Source organism: Procambarus clarkii, chromosome 37 (genome assembly GCF_040958095.1).
Source record: "Procambarus clarkii isolate CNS0578487 chromosome 37, FALCON_Pclarkii_2.0, whole genome shotgun sequence".
NCBI lineage: Eukaryota > Metazoa > Arthropoda > Malacostraca > Decapoda > Cambaridae > Procambarus > Procambarus clarkii.
Genome location: NC_091186.1, coordinates 18967404 through 18988892, shown reverse-complemented (window position 1 = coordinate 18988892; position 21489 = coordinate 18967404). Strand labels below are relative to the sequence as shown.

Below are 21489 nucleotides of genomic sequence, written 5' to 3'. Positions count from 1 at the left end.
GATTGTTTTGTTCGCATGCAGCCGTCTCCTTCTTTTCTGGCGAAGAATGAAACTGCTGCGTTCTGGAGGGGTCCGTGGGTGGTTGATGCTTGGTTGGTACGGCCAGGGGTGCATCATGCTTTGTTCCGGTTCGCCGTTATTTGCACGCCACGGCTTCTGTGTCCGGGGTCTCACTTTGGGTTGATCCGGTTTCCCTTCTTCCCTGTTTGCGGGTTTGGGTCTCCCAGGTCGTCCGCAGGGTTATCAAATCCAGCCAGCCTGTGGTCTATCCCCGTGCCCATGACGTCTGTAAGTTAGCGGCTCTTGCTGCCGTCTTTGGGAATATGTCTTGGTCTGATATTTGGGCAGGAGGTTTTTGGCGGTCGAACAGGGTCCTTGCTGCTCGTTACCTTGTGAATGTCCCTGGGCCCCGTCGGGCCTGTGTTGCTTTGGGTCGGCGGTTGCAGCCAGTTGTCTCAACTTCGAGTTGAGGAGTGAGCGACGACCACCTCCCAGGTAAGTCTCTCTTTTTCCGTCTGTGGGTAGTTAGCTCCGGGGAGCCGATGGGGCTCCCCCCAGAAAACCACCGTTGAATGTAATGAAACTCCATTTTCTGGGTGAGTCCCAGAGGCTCTCCAGCATCCCTCCCTCCCTCTGGCCGGTGTTTTTTTTTGTGTTTTTGACATCCAGCCTCAAAACTGAGGTGTGGGTAGCGGGCTTGAAGGGTCTGGGGCTTCCCCCTTCCCCCTCCCAGGGAAGGGGGGGAGCTGCGCAGACAGCGGCGCGGCGATGTGTGACGTCTCACTAGTTTGCTTATTTTCTGTTGGGGAGTTCTATCCACTAGTTCGGCTTTTAGTAACAATTTTAACCAGAATAGGGGTTTGTTTTGGGGCGCTTACCTTTCTGGGTGCCTGATCCGGTCAATGGCAGACATAGAATGCTTCCAACCACACGGGGGTTTCTATAGACCATTGCTTTCCTTGCTCTCTGAGGGGGGCCCGTGTAACACCGTAAAGGTGTTTGGTTTAGTTTAATTAAAATATATATACTGTAGTTCATGAGTCACAGACAAGGATTTGAGAGGCGCCAGTTTGTCGGCCTGAGACTCACACCTCTAAGCGTTAATGACCTCAAGTGACCTGAGGTCAGTTCATGTGAATTTCACCTTGCTTCTGCTAATCGGATAATTGTAGCCTGGTAGCCTTCAAACATGCCGACGTGTAAGGAGTGGTTTCGTAGAGAGCCTCGGGCTATCTACTTGTGGGCGGAGTTAGCTACTAGGTTCCCCAATATATACTCGGAGAGCAGAGCATAGAGAGAAGCAATAGGAGACCAGCCAGCAGAGCAGAGCAGAGGCCAGCCGTCGAGATAGGCTGTCACCGGACGGTGGGTGACGCTGCCTGACAACTGCAGAGTCTCCCCCTCCCTCTCTATCCAGCTATAGACAGACACTTGCCGAGTTGAAAATTAAGGTGACTTGGTCGTGTTTACAAGTGTTGTGGGAGGATCAGGGGCAGACAAGTTGTAGGGTTCTCGAATTCTTGGATGATGACTCACTTTGCATATTAATCTTGAACATTTGAATTGCTTAAATTATGATACTTATGTGAAATATAATTGATGAATTTATTATTTAAATTGTCTTTAACTTTGTTCCCTAGAGTTTTTGAGTTGAGGTGAGAAAGCCTCTGCGGTTACTGGGTTCATGATTTTAATGAGTACAGGTTTAGAGTTGATACATGGTAATAACATCTTTTAGTACAGACAAGTTCCATTCCTTGTCTTGTAGGTACGGACAAATGAATGGATAGTGGCAGCATTATTTCTTCTACTCTTCTACTTCTACTATCTACTCTTCTACTTCTACCTATCTACTCCTCTCCCTCCACCAAACTCTCACTTTCAACTGACGACCCTCCTCGCTCCTCCCACCTCTCTCACCCCAAACCCTCACTAATTACTTCATTATTCATCTCTTTCCTTTCATTTCTCTTATACATTTGTGGCAGGGAAATGTATTCTAGAGTTCTCTAGGGTTTCGGGTAGCTGATCAAGTTACGGCGCCTTGTAGTCCCAGCACCTAGGTAGTCCCAGCACCTAGGTAGTCCCAGCACCTAGGTAGTCGAATACCTAGGTTACAAGGTGTTGAATGAGAGAGGTTGCTGTAGGAACTCTGGGGGGTGCTCTAGAATAGTTAGCTAACTGAGGGCGGGATAACGGACTAAAGAGAGCTGTTTCCCCCGGCTTCGTTAGTTAACTGGGGGTGGAATAATAGACAAAAGAGAGCTATTTCCTCCACCCCCATTACACCCAGTTCTGGCCGTGGGCCCCGGTAGGCCTAAGAACTCCATACACATGACTGATGCCAAAGTCTGACATTAGCATATCAGCCTGGGATAGCTCCAGAGAGCCTCTGGGTCACGCCCAGAAAATGGCGTTTCATTACATTCAACGCTGGTTTTTTGGCAGTAATATTATTCAATAATGTGTAGTGTGGTATATTTATATAATAAAATATGTGAGCAATGTTATAGTCAAAATTATGGTGTGCATATTAGTGATTCAATTATTATGTTCGTAAAACAATAAACAAATAATTTTGCCGTTAGTGCACTCTATACACACATGTTATATATAAGTATCTGCTTGTTTTGTTCACCATAACAAACCACTAAGTTGGTATGGTGAGTCAAAAAGAAACAAGGAGTGGCCGCCACAAATCAGCCAGCCAGCTACTTGCCGCCACTCCCTCCCTTAACATTTCCCACTCGCCAACATTCCTCCTCCCACCATACTGTTTTTGCTTTTATTCACTATATACCGACGTTATATATAAGTATCTACGTGTTTTGTTCACCATAACTGCACAACTAAGCTGGTATGGTGAGTTGAGGCAATAAGAGAGGTCGCCTCACATACAGCTAATGGCTCCCTCCCTCACTGGTTCCAGGCCAGACCCACTAACATTTCTCTCCCAGCAATACTGTTTGTGGTGTTATTACACTATATACATACATTATATATAAGTATCTACATGTTTTATTCACCATAACTGTACAACTAAGTTGTTATGGTGCCCAAAGAGCATAGTGGCCACCCTCTACACAGCATGTCAAGTCATGCCATCTCACTCACCCAAATGGCTCTCCCAACATACTCCTTTTGCTGGTATTTTACTAATACACATGTTATATATAAGTACTGTACCTACATTTGTGTTCACCAGAGAGAACCACTGAGCTGGTATGTTGAGTGCAGACAATAACAGGTGGCCACACAGAGCCAGCAGCCAGCCAGCAATAATGCTGCTCCCTCAGCATTACTCATCCCACCATACTACGCACAGCACTAATTATCACAACTATCTTGCAATTACCAGAATCCTGGTAATTTTCATCAGTCAGGAGTCTTCTGTAATACTATCATTGCTAAATAATACCAGTTACATATATATTTTGACTTTTTAGGCGATGCTGTGGTCACAAGCTGAACAGCAGTGCTGTTAGCTCATGCTGCATGCGCCAGCCTTGGTTGCTCAGTCAATACTGAGGCTCTCACACCCAGGAATGTTGCTCACGATTTTTTTTAAATGGTGTCTGTTTACAAGAGCCCTGAGGAAGCTGATGTGAACCCCGTGTAGCTGCGGGACTTTTATATCTTGCGTGGTACTCCAGCACATCAATAGCTGTGGTGCGCAATTTCCTGACAGTTAATCACCACAGCTATTGATGTGTTGTGCAGTTTAAGGGTTAAATTAAAGGAGGTTACACAAGGGGACATTGGTGGAAGCTGAACATGCAGATGAATCATGGAGATGTAAGGAAGTTTTTGTTCCCTGTATGGGCAGTCGGCAAGTGGAATGATTTGAAGGAAGAGGTTGTTGAAGCCAATTCAATCTAAAGCTTTATGAAAAAAATATGATGAATGTAATGTTGAAAGAGGTAAATGTGCACCAGATGTAAATAGCTAGGAGGCAGGGTATAAGGTTCTAGATGTCACTCCCTCATAGTCACTTATGGGTAAGTACATGTCACTCCCCATTGCACACTATCCATGTTTGTTAATATCTTTAGCCTTTATATCTTCTTCCCTGTTTTCTCTAGGATCATACCTCCCTACCTGATATAAATAGGAAACTGAGTAATGACAGTGATTCATATATTTCATATGAACAGATAAAAAGTTAATCATTCTATTTCAGAAACAAAGGTTTTGGAGTCAAGAGTGTTCTTTATGAAGCCTTCCATCACAAGAGTTACATCTCTGTATTTCGTTGGACATCAGCATTGGCATTAATTGTTGAGGGTGTTGTGCTGCTTGTGGCCTTTGCTGCTTGTAATGATCCAAGGTTGGTACTTTTTTAGGATTATATTATTTATATCTATGTGCACCAGATTATCTTCTTTTTATCTGTCTTTTTCATGTAATTTTCTGTTGAGTAGCCCCCTTGTGACTCCCTGAAGCTATTACACTGATTCAGTGCTATACTACACCAAACTGACATCATAGTACTATAGGAGACACTGGTGGGAGATAACTTCAACCCAAGGTTCAGCGGTTATCACAAGTTCGCCCTGCCCTCTGAAGAAAGAAAACTGGGTCTTATTACCTATGTCAGTAACACCATACCTGCACAGATTATTGATAATCTCCACATGGGGGATGAGTATGAATTCTGGGGGTAACCCTTCACTTAAACAATAATGCCCTACATATGATCAACCTATATGTGCCACAGAATAAACTTGACCTAGACACATTAGCTGAATTTACTAACAAAGAACCTATCCTGCTGGTCGGTGACCTTAATGCCAAACACCCACACTTTGATGCCAACTGTCATCAGACCAATGTCAATGGATGGGAACTGTCACTATGTTAGGGGAAGTGAAAACCTTAGGGTCCTGGGTGATGAACAACCAACTCACCTCAGAGGAGGAAGATTAGACTATGCTCTCCTGCTGAATGCACAGGACACAGATGCCAGCACACACATAGAACAGTGCAAGAAAGATATGCAACTCACTTATGCACAAGTGGCCAAGGAGAAGGAAAAAATAGAAGAAGCAGTAAAGGAAGTCAAACACTGCAGCAACCAAGATAAAACAAACATTAGGCTGGAAGTGAGAAAAGAATTGGCATCTAACCCGAAGTTGGTGCAAAACACAGTTGATCGGAGTAAGTCCCTGATCATTTTTGGCTGCAAAGAAAAGGCGATAACATCTAGGTCAGAAAGAGCTGTAGAAGAAGCTAAAGTAGTAGATAAAATTGTTGGCCTCGTGGAAGGTCTTACAACCATAGAGAATGTGTGCGACTAAAGGAGAATAGGCAGGTACGTAAAAGGGAAAGATCGACCTTTGAGGATCACCCTAAACGGTGCGAAACAGATGGAAGAAGTACTAAGGAATGCTAGAAAATTGCAAAGTGATGAGGATGGGAAAGGGTGGTCGTTAAGACGAGATCTTTCAAAAGAAGATAGAGAGAAGCTGAAACTGAACCTCGCCGAGGCAAAACATTTAAATGAGAGCAGGAATGAAGAAGAAATAAATTCTCTTTTCTACAAAGTGATAGGGGTAGGCAAACCAGTAAAGTGGTACATAAAGGCAAACCAACAAAATCAATAGAGAGAGGGGGAGTGAAGAATAAGGAGAGGGGGGAACAAGTTCCTGAAGCTTGCATACACCAACATAGATGGAGTGAGATCGAAGATACTGGAGTTAAGTGATGTAATACAGCTGCAGACACCAGACATTGTTGCACTCACGGAGACAAAACTTGAAGATGTAATTTCAAATGAGGTCATATTCCCAAGGGGCTACTCAATTTGGAGATGGGACAGAAAAATTAGGAAAGGCGGTGGCGTTGCTGTGCTGGTAAAAGAACACCTAAAGGTGAGGGAAATAATGACTGCCAATCCACAAGAAGTTGACATAATAGCACTAAAGATCTGCCATGAGGATGATAAACTAATGATAATAAATGCATATAGTCCACCGCCAAGCAGCACATGGTCAAAGGAGGAGCTAGATAGTAAATGTGAAGGTCTTATAACAATAATGAGAGAGATTATAGCGAGAGCGGATAACGATAGATCACGACTGTTGATAGTTGGTGACTTCAACTTGAAATCCATAGACTGGGAAGCATGTGAAGCTAAAACAGAAGATTTTTGGACCTGTAAATTTGTAGACCTCATCCTGGAAACATTCTTGTATCAACATGTTAAACAAGCTACGAGGATGAGGGAAGGGGACGTTCCCTCCATGCTAGATTTGATATTTACCAGGAAGGAGGAAGAGATATTTGACATTCAGTACCTTCCTCCCTTGGGTAAAAGTGACCATGTCTTTTTGGGAATAAAGTATGCAATGCATTATAAGCTGGAAGAAAATAAGGAGGTTGAAGCAGTTGAAAAACCAGACTTCAGGAGAGGACATTATGGTGACCTTAGAAATTTTTTTAGTGAGTATAATTGGACAGACTTGATGCTAGGCAAGGAAGTGAATGAGATGTATGTCAAGTTTTGTGAAATATATGATAAAGGCACAAAAAAATTTATACCAAAACAGAGATGCAGAACTAGGGAACAGGATTGGTTCAATAGAAATTGCAAGAGGGCTAGAGACCAAAAGACACAAAAATGGAATCAATACAGGAAGAGGCCGAACCCCCAAACATACCAGCGATACAAAGATGCGAGAAACAACTACACGGCAGTGAGGAGAGAGGCAGAAAGAAATTTTGAAAAAGGGATTGCAGACAAATGTAAAACAGAACCAGGTCTATTCTATAAATTCATAAACAACAAATTGCAGGTAAAGGATAATATTCAGAGGTTGAAAATGGGAAATAGATTCACGGAAGATGAAAAGGAAATGTGTGAAACACTAAACGAAAAGTTCCAAAGTGTGTTTGTACAAAATGAAATCTTTAGGGAACCAGATACAATAAGAATTCCAGAGAACAACATAGAGCACATAGAGGTGACTAGAGACGAAGTGGAAAAAATGCTCAAGGAGCTCGGTAAGAACAAAGCAGCTGGCCCAGATGGCGTTTCACCATGGGTTCTGAGAGAATGTGCATCTGAGCTCAGCATTCCACTTCACCTGATCTTTCAGGCATCCCTGTGTACAGGAATCGTAGCAGACGTGTGGAAACAGGCTAACATAGTTCCAATCTACAAAAGTGGCAGCAGGGAAGACCCCCTCAATTATAGACCTGTATCATTGACAAGTGTAATAGTGAAAGTATTGGAAAAACTAATCAAAACTAAATGGGTAGAACACCTAGAGAGAAATGATATAATATCAGACAGACAGTATGGTTTTCGATCTGGAAGATCCTGTGTATCGAATTTACTCAGTTTCTATGATCGAGCCACAGAGATATTACAGGAAAGAGATGGTTGGGTTGACTGCATCTATCTGGACCTAAAAAAGGCTTTCGACAGAGTTCCACATAAGAGGTTGTTCTGGAAACTGGAAAATATTGGAGGGGTGACAGGTAAGCTTCTATCATGGATGAAAAATTTTCTGACTGATAGAAAAATGAGGGCAGTAATCAGAGGCAATGTATCGGAATGGAGAAATGTCACAAGTGGAGTACCACAGGGTTCAGTTCTTGCACCAGTGATGTTTATTGTGTACATAAATGATCTACCAGTTGGTATACAGAATTATATGAACATGTTTGCTGATGATGCTAAGATAATAGGAAGGATAAGAAAGTTAGATGATTGTCATGCCCTTCAAGAAGACCTGGACAAAATAAGTATATGGAGCACCACTTGGCAAATGGAATTTAATGTTAATAAATGTCATGTTATGGAATGTGGAATAGGAGAACATAGACCCCACACAACCTATATATTATGTGAGAAATCTTTAAAGAATTCTGATAAAGAAAGAGATCTAGGGGTGGTTCTAGATAGAAAACTATCACCTGAGGACCACATAAAGAATATTGTGCAAGGAGCCTATGCTATGCTTTCAAACTAAAGAATTGCATTTAAATACATGGATGGCGATATACTAAAGAAATTGTTCATGACTTTTGTTAGGCCAAAGCTAGAATATGCAGCTGTTGTGTGGTGACCATATCTTAAGAAGCACATCAACAAACTGGAAAAGGTGCAAAGACATGCTACTAAGTGGCTCCCAGAACTGAAGGGTAAGAGCTACGAGGAGAGGTTAGAAGCATTAAACATGCCAAAACTAGAAGACAGAAGAAAAAGAGGTGATATGATCACTACATACAAAATAGTAACAGGAATTGATAAAATCGACAGGGAAGATTTCCTGAGACCTGGCACTTCAAGAACAAGAGGTCATAGATTTAAACTAGCTAAACACAGATGCCGAAGAAATATAAGAAAATTCACCTTCGCAAATAGAGTGGTAGACGGTTGGAACAAGTTAAGTGAGAAGGTGGTGGAGGCCAAGACCGTCAGTAGTTTCAAAGCGTTATATGACAAAGAGTGCTGGGAAGACGGGACACCACGAGCGTAGCTCTCATCCTGTAACTACACTTAGGTAATTACACTTAGGTAATTACTCACACAGTCAGCTGATCGGCGGCCGCCCTCAAGGTCAGATGCACTAATATTTCTCCTCCAACAGTACTGTGTGGTGTTATTACGCTATATATCTTATATACAGACGTTATATATAAGTATCTACATGTTTTGTTCACCATAACTGTACATCTAAGCTTGTATGGTGAGTAAAGGCACAGAGATGTGGCTACTCACACAGTCAGCTGATCGGCGGCCGCCCTCAAGGTCAGACGCACTAATATTTCTCCTCCAACAATACTGTGTGGTGTTATTACGCTATATACACACATTATATATAAATATCTACCATTTTTATTCATCATACTTGTACAAATAAACTGGTATGGTGCCCAAAGACCATCGTGGTAACCAGTAAACAACACCGTCGTCTGCACTGTGGCGTCGTGCAGACGACGCCACCGCCCTCACCAAAATGGTGGCTCTAAACCTTCTCTTGCTGTTTATACCCTCTATACGCACGTTATATATAAGTATCTACATTTGTGTTCACCATAGCGAACCACTAAGCTGGTATGGTGAGTGCAGTCAATAAAAGGTGGCCACATACAGTCAAAAGACATCGCCACCACCCTCCCTCCCACAGCATTACTCCTCCCTCCATGGTGCACAGCACTAAATATCACCACAATCCTGCTATTATCAGAACCCTGGTCAGTTTTATCACAGTCAGGGGTCTTCTGTAATAATATCATCGCTACATAATAGCATGAACAAGTATAATTTGGCATTTTTAGGCGATGCTGTGGTCACAAGCTGAACAGCAGTGCTGTTAGCTCATGCTGCGTGCGTCAGGCTTGGTTGCTCACTCAATACTGAGGCCAATAACACCCGGGAGTTTGGCCCACGATTTTTTAAAAAAATGGCGTCTGTTTACAAGAGCCCTGATGAAGGTGTGGTGAACCCCATGTATCCGCGGGCTGTTTAAATCTTGCGTAGTACTCCAACACATCATATGACGTGATGCGCAGTTGACTGGAACAACGTCCAGCACGTCATATGACGTGATGCGCACTTTAAGGGTTAAGGGTTAAATACGTACTGCAGTGCATTATGCCGTTAGCACTGTGTTGATTAAAAGTAGTTTTGCTGTATGTTGAGTACTACAATACAGTTTATGAAAACTATTGTACACTAAAATTACTGCAACTTTAATTTTAACACTGTGTACACACTTAAATTTAACACTTGTTCTAACTGTTCACGCTGCACACGATGTTTTTAGATGTTTGCATCAGCTTTGCTGGTGCTCGCTGCTGCTGTGGGTTCAGCTGCTTCTGATTGGAAAACAATCAATTTACTGCCACGCCGTTCGTCTGCGCAGCCCTCCTCTCCCCGGGAGGGGGAGGGGGGGCCCCGACCTCACCACGCCGGCTGCCTTCAATTCGCAAACTAGTGTCAACCGGGATAGACGCTTCTCTGGCCTCAAATTCCTGGGCGGTGTTTGTCTTGTGTGGCGTTCTCTGCTGTTTTTGTGTTGTGTGTGGTGGCCAAGAGTACTTCATCAGTGCCGGGGCTGCATGCGCCTAGGGGCTTCCTTCCCTAGGCGCCCTGTGAGTACTGCCCTACATGTCAGGGTTATCTTCTCTGGGGCGTTTTCGCGTTTGTTGAATCTTAGCTTCCGAACTGAAGTGCTATGTAACCGGTGCTTTGAGGTCCAGGGCCCCCCTCCCGCTCCCCCGCTCGGGAAGGGAAGGGCTGCGTGGACGAGTGGCGCGGCAGTAGTGTGTTACGTTTGCTTGTTTCCTTGGGATTGTTGAGAGTTCTAACTCTCTGTTCAGTTTTTGTTGTTAGTTTCTTACCATGTGGGGTTTATTTTGTTATGCCTACCTTTCTAGGTGCCTAACCCCGGTCGATGGCAGTTAAGGAAAACCCCCAACCACAGGGGGGTTTTCCAGGGCTATTGCTCCCTGAAACCTCTCTGAAGGGGCCAGTTTCTGGCTCATGGTCCCTGGTAGGTATCAACTCCATAGCTAATGTCCCGGTCTAATATAACATACATTAGCCCGATAAGCTCCAGGGAGCCTCCGGGGCTCATCCAGAAAATGGCATTTCATTACATTCAACACTTTTTTTTTTTTAGTCTGTAAACTACAAATCAAAATCTTGATATGATTATCTTAATTTTTCAACCACTCTTAGTGTAAAAGGTCCTTACTGCATATTAGTAGAGATGTATATGTGAATATGCAAAACACAGCAATGCAGGATTGCTAAATCATTTCATTCCAAAATTAGACATGTATATCAATGGGTTTGGGTTGTATATAAATTGAAGCTGTCTTGTGTGGGGCCAAAATAAGTTTTCTGTAGTCTTTATTTTTTGTTCGTAAAAAAACAATGGCTTGTAAACAGGGTTGTTGATTTATGGAAAAAATTATCTGGTGATAATTTGGGATGAATGTAATTTGGAGCTGCCTCATATGGGCCAGTACAGGCCATCTACAATATCATTTATTCTCATGATCTTATTTTATACATAAACATGGGAATTGATTAACAGTTTTTCAAAGATTTATGGGAGAGACGGCTCATCATTAATGTATTAATTTTCTCATTATATGCAGATACCATCACCTGCCTGCAGAGTCCTTGTTCATTGTGGTGGCAGTAATGCTCAATGTGTACCTGGTGTGGTGGGACACACAGCTGAGACACAAGGAGCTTCCAAGACTCACTCAGAATGTCTTGAATGATCTTAAAGGTACTGTAGTTCTTCATGGTGGCATAAATATGTCATTAAAGTGCATCCTCACTCTAACAAACCCCGCTCTATCGAATTCCCGGATGATCCGAACAAGTTGAATTTGGTACTAAATGTTCAATGGAACATACAAATGTTCGACTAAGTGAGGATTGTTCATCCAAGCGATCATCGAGACCAAGCGTCGGAGGTGGCTGTCATCAACTATGATTTACCAAAGTGTAAACAGTTATACAGTGTTTTATTATGCTTAACCATTGTTTCCAGGAAGAAGTGGTTGAAAGATGATAAAAGGGTGTCAGGGGTCATTTGTGAGAGTTGTTGTCAGGGGGAGCAAATGGTGTCAATAATTAAGGTTTATTGTCAGGGGGCAAGTGGTGGAAGTTATTTTCATGGGAGGAAGGTGGAATTAGTGGTGGAAGTTGTCAGGGGAGGCAGGTGGTGTCAGTGGTGGAAGTGGTCAGGAAATGCAGGGAGTGGTGTAACGGGGGTAGGAATTGTGAAAGGGGATAAAGGAGAAATGGAAAAGAAAATGAATAATGAAGTAATGGGTGAGGGTTTGGGGCAAGGAAGGTAGAGAGGAGGGAGGAGTAAGGAGTGGAGTCTGGGAGTAGCGAGGAGTGGTCAGTTGAAAAGGGAAAGTGTAGAAAGGTGGAGGGAGAAGAGAGAAAGTAGGAAGTGATCTTCTTCTTGAGGTTATCTTGAGATGATTTCGGGGCTTTTAGTGTCCCAGGAAGCAGCCTGTGACAGCTGACTAACACCCAGGTACCTATTTTACTGCTAGGTAACAGGGGCATAGGGTGAAAGAAACTCTCCCCATTGTTTCTCACTGGCGCCTGGGATCGAACCCAGGATCACAGGATCACAAGTCCAGTGTGCTGTCTGCTCGGCCGACCGGCTCCCTGTGATGGTAGAAGGTAGATGAGTAGAAGTAGAAAGGAAGGAATAGAAAGTGCTGCCATCATCCATTCTAGTCAATTACATACAAGACAAGGAATGGAACTTGTCTGTATCACAAAATTATCAAAGATGATGTTAGCATGTGTCAACCGGAATCATGTATCTTGTTCCATGCAAGACTCTTAAAGTCAGTAAACTCAAGAGTACTCTACACTCTAGTTTGCAGTACATCAGAAAATCCAAGATCTAAGGAAACAAAATTAAAGACAATTTAAACAATAAATTCACAATTATATTTAATATGATAAATATCATAATTCAAGCTTTATGGAACTTAAGGTTCACTATGTCCAGATAAATAAGCAATGTGGGTCACCACACAAGACATTGAGGACACTATAGCTGTCTGCCCCCTGATAATCACTCAACTCTTTTAGTTTTGGAAACACGAAATAAGTCACCTTAACGTTCACTCACCAAGTGTCTGCATAAGCTGAATAGAGAGGTGGGGTAGGGTCTACAGTTGGCAGGTAGAAACCCCCCGTCCGGCCGACAGCCTGTTTCGGCTGCAGTTTATTGATGTTCTGCTATGTTATGCTATGCTGTGCTCTGCTGTCCTCTCCCCTGCTCTTGAATGTACAGTTCCCTGGGTATTTATTGCGATTCTGGGAGCTAACTCCACTTACTAAATAGATAACCCCAGGCCATCTACCAAGCCACACCTTAACCGGCGGCTTGTTTGAAATACACACCCAGCTACCTGGCTGCAATTATTAGCTTAGCAAGGGCAAGGTCCTGACCACGGGTCCGGGGCCAGATTCACGAAGTAGTTACGTACGTACTTACGAATGTTTTTCTGCTTAGCCCTTTCGTAGCGACTTCGTCGGTATTCAGATATGCATTTAAGAAGGAAAATCTTCGTAAGTATGATCCGTCGCGCTAAGGTTGCTGTCGACCACTCGTAGCTTTACGTAAACTGGATATAACTAAATTTTTCTCTATTACACAATATGGAGGATTGATTTTATAAGAAACAAAACATTTTAGTTTCATCAAGAGGCGTCCTTCGTGTTAACTATTTGTGCATTCTCTGCTTGAAACTTGTAGTAAATATGTCTTTTATGATATTAGAATTAGTTTTATAATAGCAAGATTGAAGGGTTAAATTGCGCATCGCATCATATGATGCTTTGACTGACTTGCAGTAAATTGCGCATCTCATCATATGATGCTTTGGAGTACTACGCAAGATTTAAACGGCCCGTGGATACACGGGGTTCACCACACCTTCATCAGGGCTCTTGTAAACAGACGCCATTTAAAAAAAAAATCGTGGGCCAAATTCCCGGGTGTTAGGGGCCTCAGTATTGAGTGAGCTACCAAGCCTGATGTACGCAGCATGAGCTCACAGCACTGCTGTTCAGCTTGTGACCACAGCATCACCTAAAAATATCATATAAACTTGTTCATGCTATTATGTAGCGATGATATTATTACAGAAGACCCCTGACTGTGATAAAACTGACCAGGGTTCTGATAATAGCAGGATTGTGGTGATATTTAGCGCTGTGCGCCATGGAGGGAGGGTGGGAGGGAGGGTGGTGGCGTTGTCTTCTGACTGTGTGTGGCCACCTTTTATTGACTGCACTCACCATACCAGCTTAGAGGTTCGCTATGGTGAACACAAATGTAGATACTTATGTATAACGTGTGTATAGAGGGTATAAACAGCAAGAGGAGTATGTTGGGAGCCGCCATTTTGGTGAGGACGGTGGCGTCGTCTGCACGATTTATCATGTTGTTTACTGGTGACCACGATGGTCTTTGGGCACCATACCAGTTTACTTGTACAAGTATGGTGAATAAAACAGGTAGATATTTATATGTACTGTGTGTATATAGCGTAATAACACCACAAACAGTATTGTTGGAGGAGAAAGTGCGTCTGGCCTTGAGGGCGGCAGCCAGCTGACTGTGTGAGGTCCTACGTCTTTGTGCCTTTACTCACCATACAAGCTTAGATGTACAGTTATGGTGAACAAAACATGTAAATACTTATATATAATGTCTGTATATAAAAGCAAAAACAGTATGGTGGGTGGAGAATGGTGGCAAGTCAGGTGAGGTGAGGGAGGGAGGGAGTGGCAGCCAGTGGCGGGCTGCCACTGGCTGCCACTGCCACTGCCACTCAGCATGCCAACTTAGTGGTTCGTTATGGTAAACACGAATGTAGATACTTATATGTAGCGTCTGTATATAGTGAATAAAAGCAAAAACAGTATTGTGGGAGGAGAATGTGGGTGAGTCAGGTGACTTGAGGGAGGGCGTGAGTGGCTGGCTGGTACACGGCGGTCACTCCTCGTTACTTTTTGACTCATAATAGCAACTTAGTGGTTTGTTATGGTGAACAAAACATGCAGATACTTATATATAACCTGTGTATATAGTGTAATAACCGACAAAGTATTTGTTTACTGTTTGATGAACATAATTGAATCAACAATATGCACACCATATTGTGCATAATACAGAGAACATATACGGCATACATAGACGCAATAAAGCACCTAAATTATTGGGATCGTCTCAAAGCTCTCCAAATGTACTCACTAGAAAGGAGACAGGAGAGATATCAAATAATGTACACGTGGAAGATACTGGAGGGCCAGGTCTCAAATCTACACAGTAAAATATCAACATATTGCAGCGAAAAATAGGGAAGAAACGGCAGAATAGAACCAGTGAAGAGCAGGGGTGCCATAGGTACAATCAGAGAACACTGTGTAAACATCAGACGTCCACGGTTATTCTACGACCTCCCAGCGAGTATAACAAATATTACCGGAACAATTGTGGACATCTTCAAGAGAAAACTAGATCATTTTCTCCAAGGAGTGCCGGACCAACCGGGCTGTGGTGGATATGTGGGCCTGCTGGCCGCTCCAAGCAACAGCCTGGTAAACCAAGCTCTCATAAGTCGAGCCTGGCCTCGGGCTGCGGTAGGGGGATAAGAACAATTCCCAGAACCTGATCAAGCAGGTATCAAGCAGGAGATCTGGCCTGAGGTCTGGTCTGGCCTAAGGTCTAGACTGGCCCAAGGCCTGGTCTAATGCCTGGCCTGAGGCCTGGTCTTGTCCAAGGCCTGGTCTCAGGCCATATGTCTGGCCTGAGGCCTGGTCTGGTCCAATGCCTGGTCTGAGGTCTGTCTTGAGGCCTGGTCTGGCCTGGCCTGAGGCCTGTTCTGGCCCGAGGCCTTATCTGGCCTGGTATGGCCCAAGGCTTTATCTGGCCTGGTCTTGAATGAGACTTTATCTGGCCTGGTCTGGCCCGAGGTGGATATGTGGGCCTGCTGGCCGCTCCAAGCAACAGCCTGGTAGACCAAGCTCTCATAAGTCGAGCCTGGCCTCGGGCTGCGGTAGGGGGATAAGAACAATTCCCAGAACCTGATCAAGCAGGTATCAAGCAGGAGATCTGGCCTGAGGTCTGGTCTGGCCTAAGGTCTAGACTGGCCCAAGGCCTGGTCTAATGCCTGGCCTGAGGCCTGGTCTTGTCCAAGGCCTGGTCTCAGGCCATATGTCTGGCCTGAGGCCTGGTCTGGTCCAATGCCTGGTCTGAGGTCTGTCTTGAGGCCTGGTCTGGCCTGGCCTGAGGCCTGTTCTGGCCCGAGGCCTTATCTGGCCTGGTATGGCCCAAGGCTTTATCTGGCCTGGTCTTGAATGAGACTTTATCTGGCCTGGTCTGGCCCGAGGTTTGATCTGGCCCAAGGTTTGATCTGTCCCGAAGCCTGCCATTCTGGCCCCCCCCCCCGTCTTCCTTTTCTACCGACATACTACAACACCCCCCCCTCCCCTCCTGCACCTGACTACCAGTGGCTGGCCACCACCTTCCCCCACCAATGACGGCCCGCCAACAGCCCCCCTCCTCTTGTCAGTTTGTTGAGAAAATTATGTGATTTTCCTTTATTGGATTTAATAATACTCATATATGTAGCATTTCTGGGGGAGACCCTTCGACTCCGTGGAGCTTTCCAGGCTGATATGTATATTATTAGACTTTGAAATCAGTTAGTGTGAATGGAGTTCTAGGCCTACTGGGGACCACGAGCCAGAACCTGGCTTCCCCCTTCCCCCCTCAGAGAGGCATATAGGGAGCAATGGCCTATAGAAATGCACATATGATTTAGAGAATTCTATGTCTGCCATCGACCGGGCCAGGGGCCAGATTCATGAAGCAGTTACACAAGCACTTATGAACCTGTACATCTTTTCTCAATCTTTGGTGGCTTTGTTTACAATTATTAAACAGTTAATGAACTCCGAAGCACCAGGAGGCTGTTTATAACAATAACAACAGTTGATTAGGAAGTTTTTATGCTTGTAAACTGTTTAGTAAATGTAACCAAAGCCATCAAATATTAAGGAAAGATTTACACGTTCGTAAGTACTTGCATAACTGCTTCTCAAATCTGGCCCCTGGCACCCAGAAAGCACATCATGCTCATTTGCTTGTTTTTCATTTAGGGGAGTTCTGTCCACTCGTTAGTCATTTATTGTTCTTTTAACCAGAATAGGGGTTTGTTTTGAGGCGCTTGCCTTCAAAAGGTAAGGTGCCGACAGCTGGGTGGATAGCGCTTCGGATTCATAGTCCTGAGGTTCCGGGTTCGATCCCCAGTGGAGGCTGAGACAAATGGGCAAAATATTTCTTTCACCCTGATGCCCCTGATACTTAGCAGTAAATAGGTACTTGGGAGTTAGACAGCTGCTACGGGCTGCTTCCCAGGGGTGTGTAACAAAAAGGAGGCCTGGTCGAGGACCGGGCTGCGGGGACGCTAAGCCCCGAAATCATCTCAAGATAACCTTAAGATAACCAGGATACCTTTCTGGGTGCCTGGCCTGGTTGATGGCAGACATAGAATGCTCCAAATCGCATGTGCATTTCTATAGGTCATAGCTCCTTGTGCTTCTCTGAGGGGGGTCAGGTTCTGGCTCGTGGTCCCCGGTAGACCTAGAACTCCATTCACACTGACTGATGCCAAAGTCTAAAAATATACATATCAGCCTGGATAGCTCCGGGGAGCCTTCGGGTCTCGCCCAGAAAATGGCATTTCATTGCATTCAACACTGGTTTTTTATACCAAATTGTTTGTAAGTGATTTTTCTATCAAATGTCATTAGTAAAAATGAAGAATTCATAATAAATGAATTTTTTATGAGTATCCATTCGATTTAACGGTCTCTTATTTACCGATCTGAAGGTTCCATCGACCGGTTTGGTAAACCGGTATCTGGAGCCTCATATACTGGTGTGGCGGTCAATATAACGATAGGTCAGTATTGGGTTTGTTAGGGCATCGGCGGACCCTCACATGGCAACAGGCCACCGCCTTCGATCGTCCAGAGTCATAAAGTAAATATTTTTTGGATACCATCCTGAGGGAGCAAGGGGAGGCAGTAAGGGAGAGATGGAGAGTATTGAGGGAGGGATGAGAGGCAGTGACTGATGGAGGGAGGCATTGATTGATGGAGGGAAGGAGAGTGGTGGTGGTGATGAGGAAGAGCATTGGTGGTGGTGAGGGAGAGTGTTGGTGTTGGTGGTGGTGAGGGAGAGTGTTGGTGGTGGTGGTGGTGGTGAGGGAGAGTGTTGGTGGTGGTGGTGGTGGTGAGGGAGAGTGTTGGTGGTGGTGGTGGTGGTGGTGGTGGTGGTGGTGGTGGTGGTGGTGGTGAGGGAGGCGGTTGGAAGGCTCGCTGACCAAGCGATGGTTGCCAAACCCTCCCACCTATACTGTATTAAAAATTTTAATAGCTGTACATTATTTATGCCAAAATATGTTAATTTTCGTGTATTACTATATATTATTAACCCCTCAACTGCTTGGCTTTCAAATATGACACCCACCCAGTGCACAGGAAATAAATTATCTGGAAAAAATTATTTTTTGGTTTGAATGTGTGAGAAACCCTTCCCTGAGAATGGTTATAGTAACAGATCTCGGATCTCTATAGATCTTTGCCGGACATATGGACTCCTGGCCATGGACGTCTTCGAGTCGGCGTGGTCTTGGCGTCGCCCATTCTATGTGGCGCCCTTAGCTGCCTGCGAGGCTTTCTCGGAGATACCTTTCGGCAGGACTGGTCGAGGTGGGGGTACCTGTTCCTTTTCTCCCGGTCCAGCTGTTGCTTCAGGTTCTTGCTCGGTTGGAGCCCATTCCCACGAGAGTAGTCCTTATGGTCCCTTGGTGGCCGGCTCAGTTTTATTTTCAGACGCTGCTTGATAGGTGTCCGAACCCGGGGCGTTTTCCCGCGGCTCCGCCTCTTTCGGCAGGTCGGACTGGTCCTATACGTGACTGGTTCGGCCTTCTCCTCGGCTTTTCGCGTCGTGGTATTTTGACGCGGGTATCACCATCTCTGTGGTGATCAGGTGGCTTTGTTGAGGGGTTCCCCTTTGTTCGTAGGGGCTCCCCACAGAAAACCAGAGTTGAATGTAATGAAACGCCATTTTCTGGGTGAGCCCCGGAGGCTCCCTGGTAACCCTCCCTTCCACCGGTCGGCGTTTTTTTCGCGTTGGTTAAAGCTTAACTTCCGAACTGATGCTAGGCAGCCGGCGCTGTAGGTCCGGGGCTCCCCCCTTCCCCTCTCGGGGCGGGGAGGGCTGCTTGGACGATCAGCACGGCAGTAAAGTGTGATGTTTGCTTATTTGCTTGTTTCCTTGGGATTGTAGGGAGTTTCTTCCTCTCTGTTCGTTTTTTTGTTTGTTTTTTACCATGTGGGGTTTGTTTTGTTTTGCCTACCTTTCTGGGTGCAAACCCCGGTCGATGGCAGATAAGGAAAACCCCAACCAGAAGAGGGTTCTCCAGGGCCATTGCTCCCTGAAACCTCTCTGAATGGGTCAGGTTCTGGCACTGGTCCCTGGTAGGTCTGAACTCCTTAGCTAATGTCCCGGTCTAATGTAACATACATTAACATGATAAGCTCCAGGGAGCCTCCGGGGCTCACCCAGAAAATGGCGTTTCATTACATTCAACGCTGGGTTTTTTTTGGCGAAGAATGTGGCAACCAGTTCCCGGAGGGGCTTTTGCTTGTGAATGATTGCTTGGTTTGGCTGGGGGTTCCTATCTCTCTTTGTCCGGTGGTGGCTTTCCAGCGCTGCCTTTGTACTGCTGGTTTTGCTTTGGTGGGCACTTTGTTTGGTTGTTCTGGTTTTCACTGGGACAATTTCCAGGGCTCGTGTGTCTGGTACACAGTTTGTTATGTTTATCCAGTCTGCAGTCTTCCCTTGTCCTCGTGTTTTTGTATGTTTGTCACTGTTGGCTGTTTTTACATGTGTGAAAAGCAAGGTCGTAAAATTTTATGCAGTTCCCGTGGCGCAGTGGTAAAACACTCGCCTGACACTTCGTGAGGGGTTTGGCATGGGTTCGTTTCCAGGCTGGTGAGGATTGGCTAGACACCAATCCTTGACTGTAGCCTCTGTTCATCCAGCAGTGAATGGGTACCTGAAGTTTTGGACATATATTCAGGCATGAGGGTTTTTGGTGTAAGGGTTTGTTGTTGCCCCTGGTTTTTCAGTGGCTTTGTGTTAACCTGGGGTGTTTGTGTCACCTCTTGATCTCACCTTTGGGTTGTTTACTGCAGTGTTTTTGCCTCTCTGTTAAGTCCCCTGTTTTCCTTGCTCTGTGGGTAGGGAGGAGGAGCCTCAGGGAGCCTCCAAGGCTCACCCATAAACTGACATTTCATTAAATTAAATGCATTATTTTTACACATGGTCATAAGGAGTATTAAATCTGATCACATTAATGATTTATTCTGTAATATGAAAACTTTAGGAAAACATTAACAAACACAAATTATTTATACATTTATGTTTCAGAAAACCAAAGCAGTGTGTTGTGGTGTGCAGAGAACTATCCACACCTGCACTCACCTCTGTCCCCCTGCATAACCCTGCAGTGGACACGGCGCGATGGTCACACAGTCAACCTTCCTTGGTCACTCCTTGTGCGAGGAGATATCATTTTTCTGAAACCTGGACAGAAGGTGCCTGCAAGATGTAAACCCTTGCAGGTAAGACAGTAGCAGCAATTTGTAATTTTACCACAAATAAGTAAACACACATAAGGGAAGGTTGTAATCGATTGGCATATTTTGAGCTCCATTTAATTTTGTGAAAAATTATCTTTAAATCCTTCCTCTCCCCATCATATCTCAGAAATAAATTGCAATACTGTGTCAATGCAACCTTTAAAATCTGGAACTCCAAATAATCAAATTCTCTAAATAGCTGACAGATCTTCCTAATGATCGAATTCTCCAAAATTCAAATACAGCTCTGCACCCACAGAAACAATTGCTAAGAAATCTGGATTGACTCTGTTGGCTATAGTCATTTCTAGTTCATCTTATTGTTTAGTACTTTCTCTATTCATTTGTTTTTAGTACAGTAGCAAATAATAATAAAAAACCAGCGTTAAATGTAATGAAACACCATTTTCTGGGTGAGCCCCGGAGGCTCCCTGGAACTTATCGAGCTAATGTATGTTATATTAGACCGGGATATTATCTCAGACCTACCAGGGACCATGAGCCAGAACCTGACCCCTTCAGAGAGGTCGCAGGGAGCAATGGCCCCTGGAAAACACCCCTGTGGTTGGGGTTTTTCCTTATCTGCCATTGACCGGGGTTAGGTACCCAGAAAGGTAGGCATAACAAAACAAACCCCACATGGTAAGAAACTAACAACAAAAGCCGAACAGAGAGGTAGAACTTCCTACAATCCCATGGAAAGAAGGAAACAAGCAAACGTAACATATTACTGCAGCGCTGACAGGGACAGGGCCTGGACATCACCGCGCTGGCTGCATAGCACTCCAATTCGGAACCTAAGCTTCAACAAACACGAAAAAAATGCCAACCAGTGGGAGGGGCTCACCCAGAAAATAGCATTTCATTACATTCAACGCTGGTTTTCTGTGGGGAGCCCCTATGGCTCCCTGGAGATTCATAAGAAAAGGCTGACCCGGGAGGTGGCCGCCACAAACTCTGCAATACGAAGTCGAGACAACATACTGCAACCAGCGACCCAAAGCAACACCAGAATGCCCAGGAGCAGATATGCTCAGAAAATAATGGGCTGCCAGGAACTTGTACGACTTCCAAATCCCTGCGCCCGAAATGAGCCCAAGACACGTTACCAAACACGGCAGCGAAAGCTGCAAACGTCCGAACGGTACGGGCACGACGATAGACCGCAGGCTGGCTAGACTTAACCCTGCGGTCGACCTGGGAGACCCAAGCCCTGGAACAGGGAACGACGGAAACCGGATCAACCCCAGCCACGGCAC

The 21489-nt window shown here is 44.9% G+C and overlaps 1 protein-coding gene across 6 annotated transcripts in view; it reads left to right on the top strand.

Annotated features, from left to right (window-relative positions):
* l(2)k05819 (transmembrane protein 94-like protein l(2)k05819) overlaps positions 1–21489 on the top strand; it is a 213712-nt gene that overhangs the window by 19713 nt on the left and 172510 nt on the right. For all 6 annotated transcript variants that reach the window (XM_069337199.1, XM_069337198.1, XM_069337197.1 and 3 more), the window contains exons 3-5: positions 4181–4327; positions 11119–11255; positions 20019–20212. In XM_069337199.1, coding sequence (XP_069193300.1) covers positions 4181–4327; positions 11119–11255; positions 20019–20212 — 478 coding nt within the window. The remainder of the gene's footprint in view (positions 1–4180; positions 4328–11118; positions 11256–20018; positions 20213–21489) is intronic.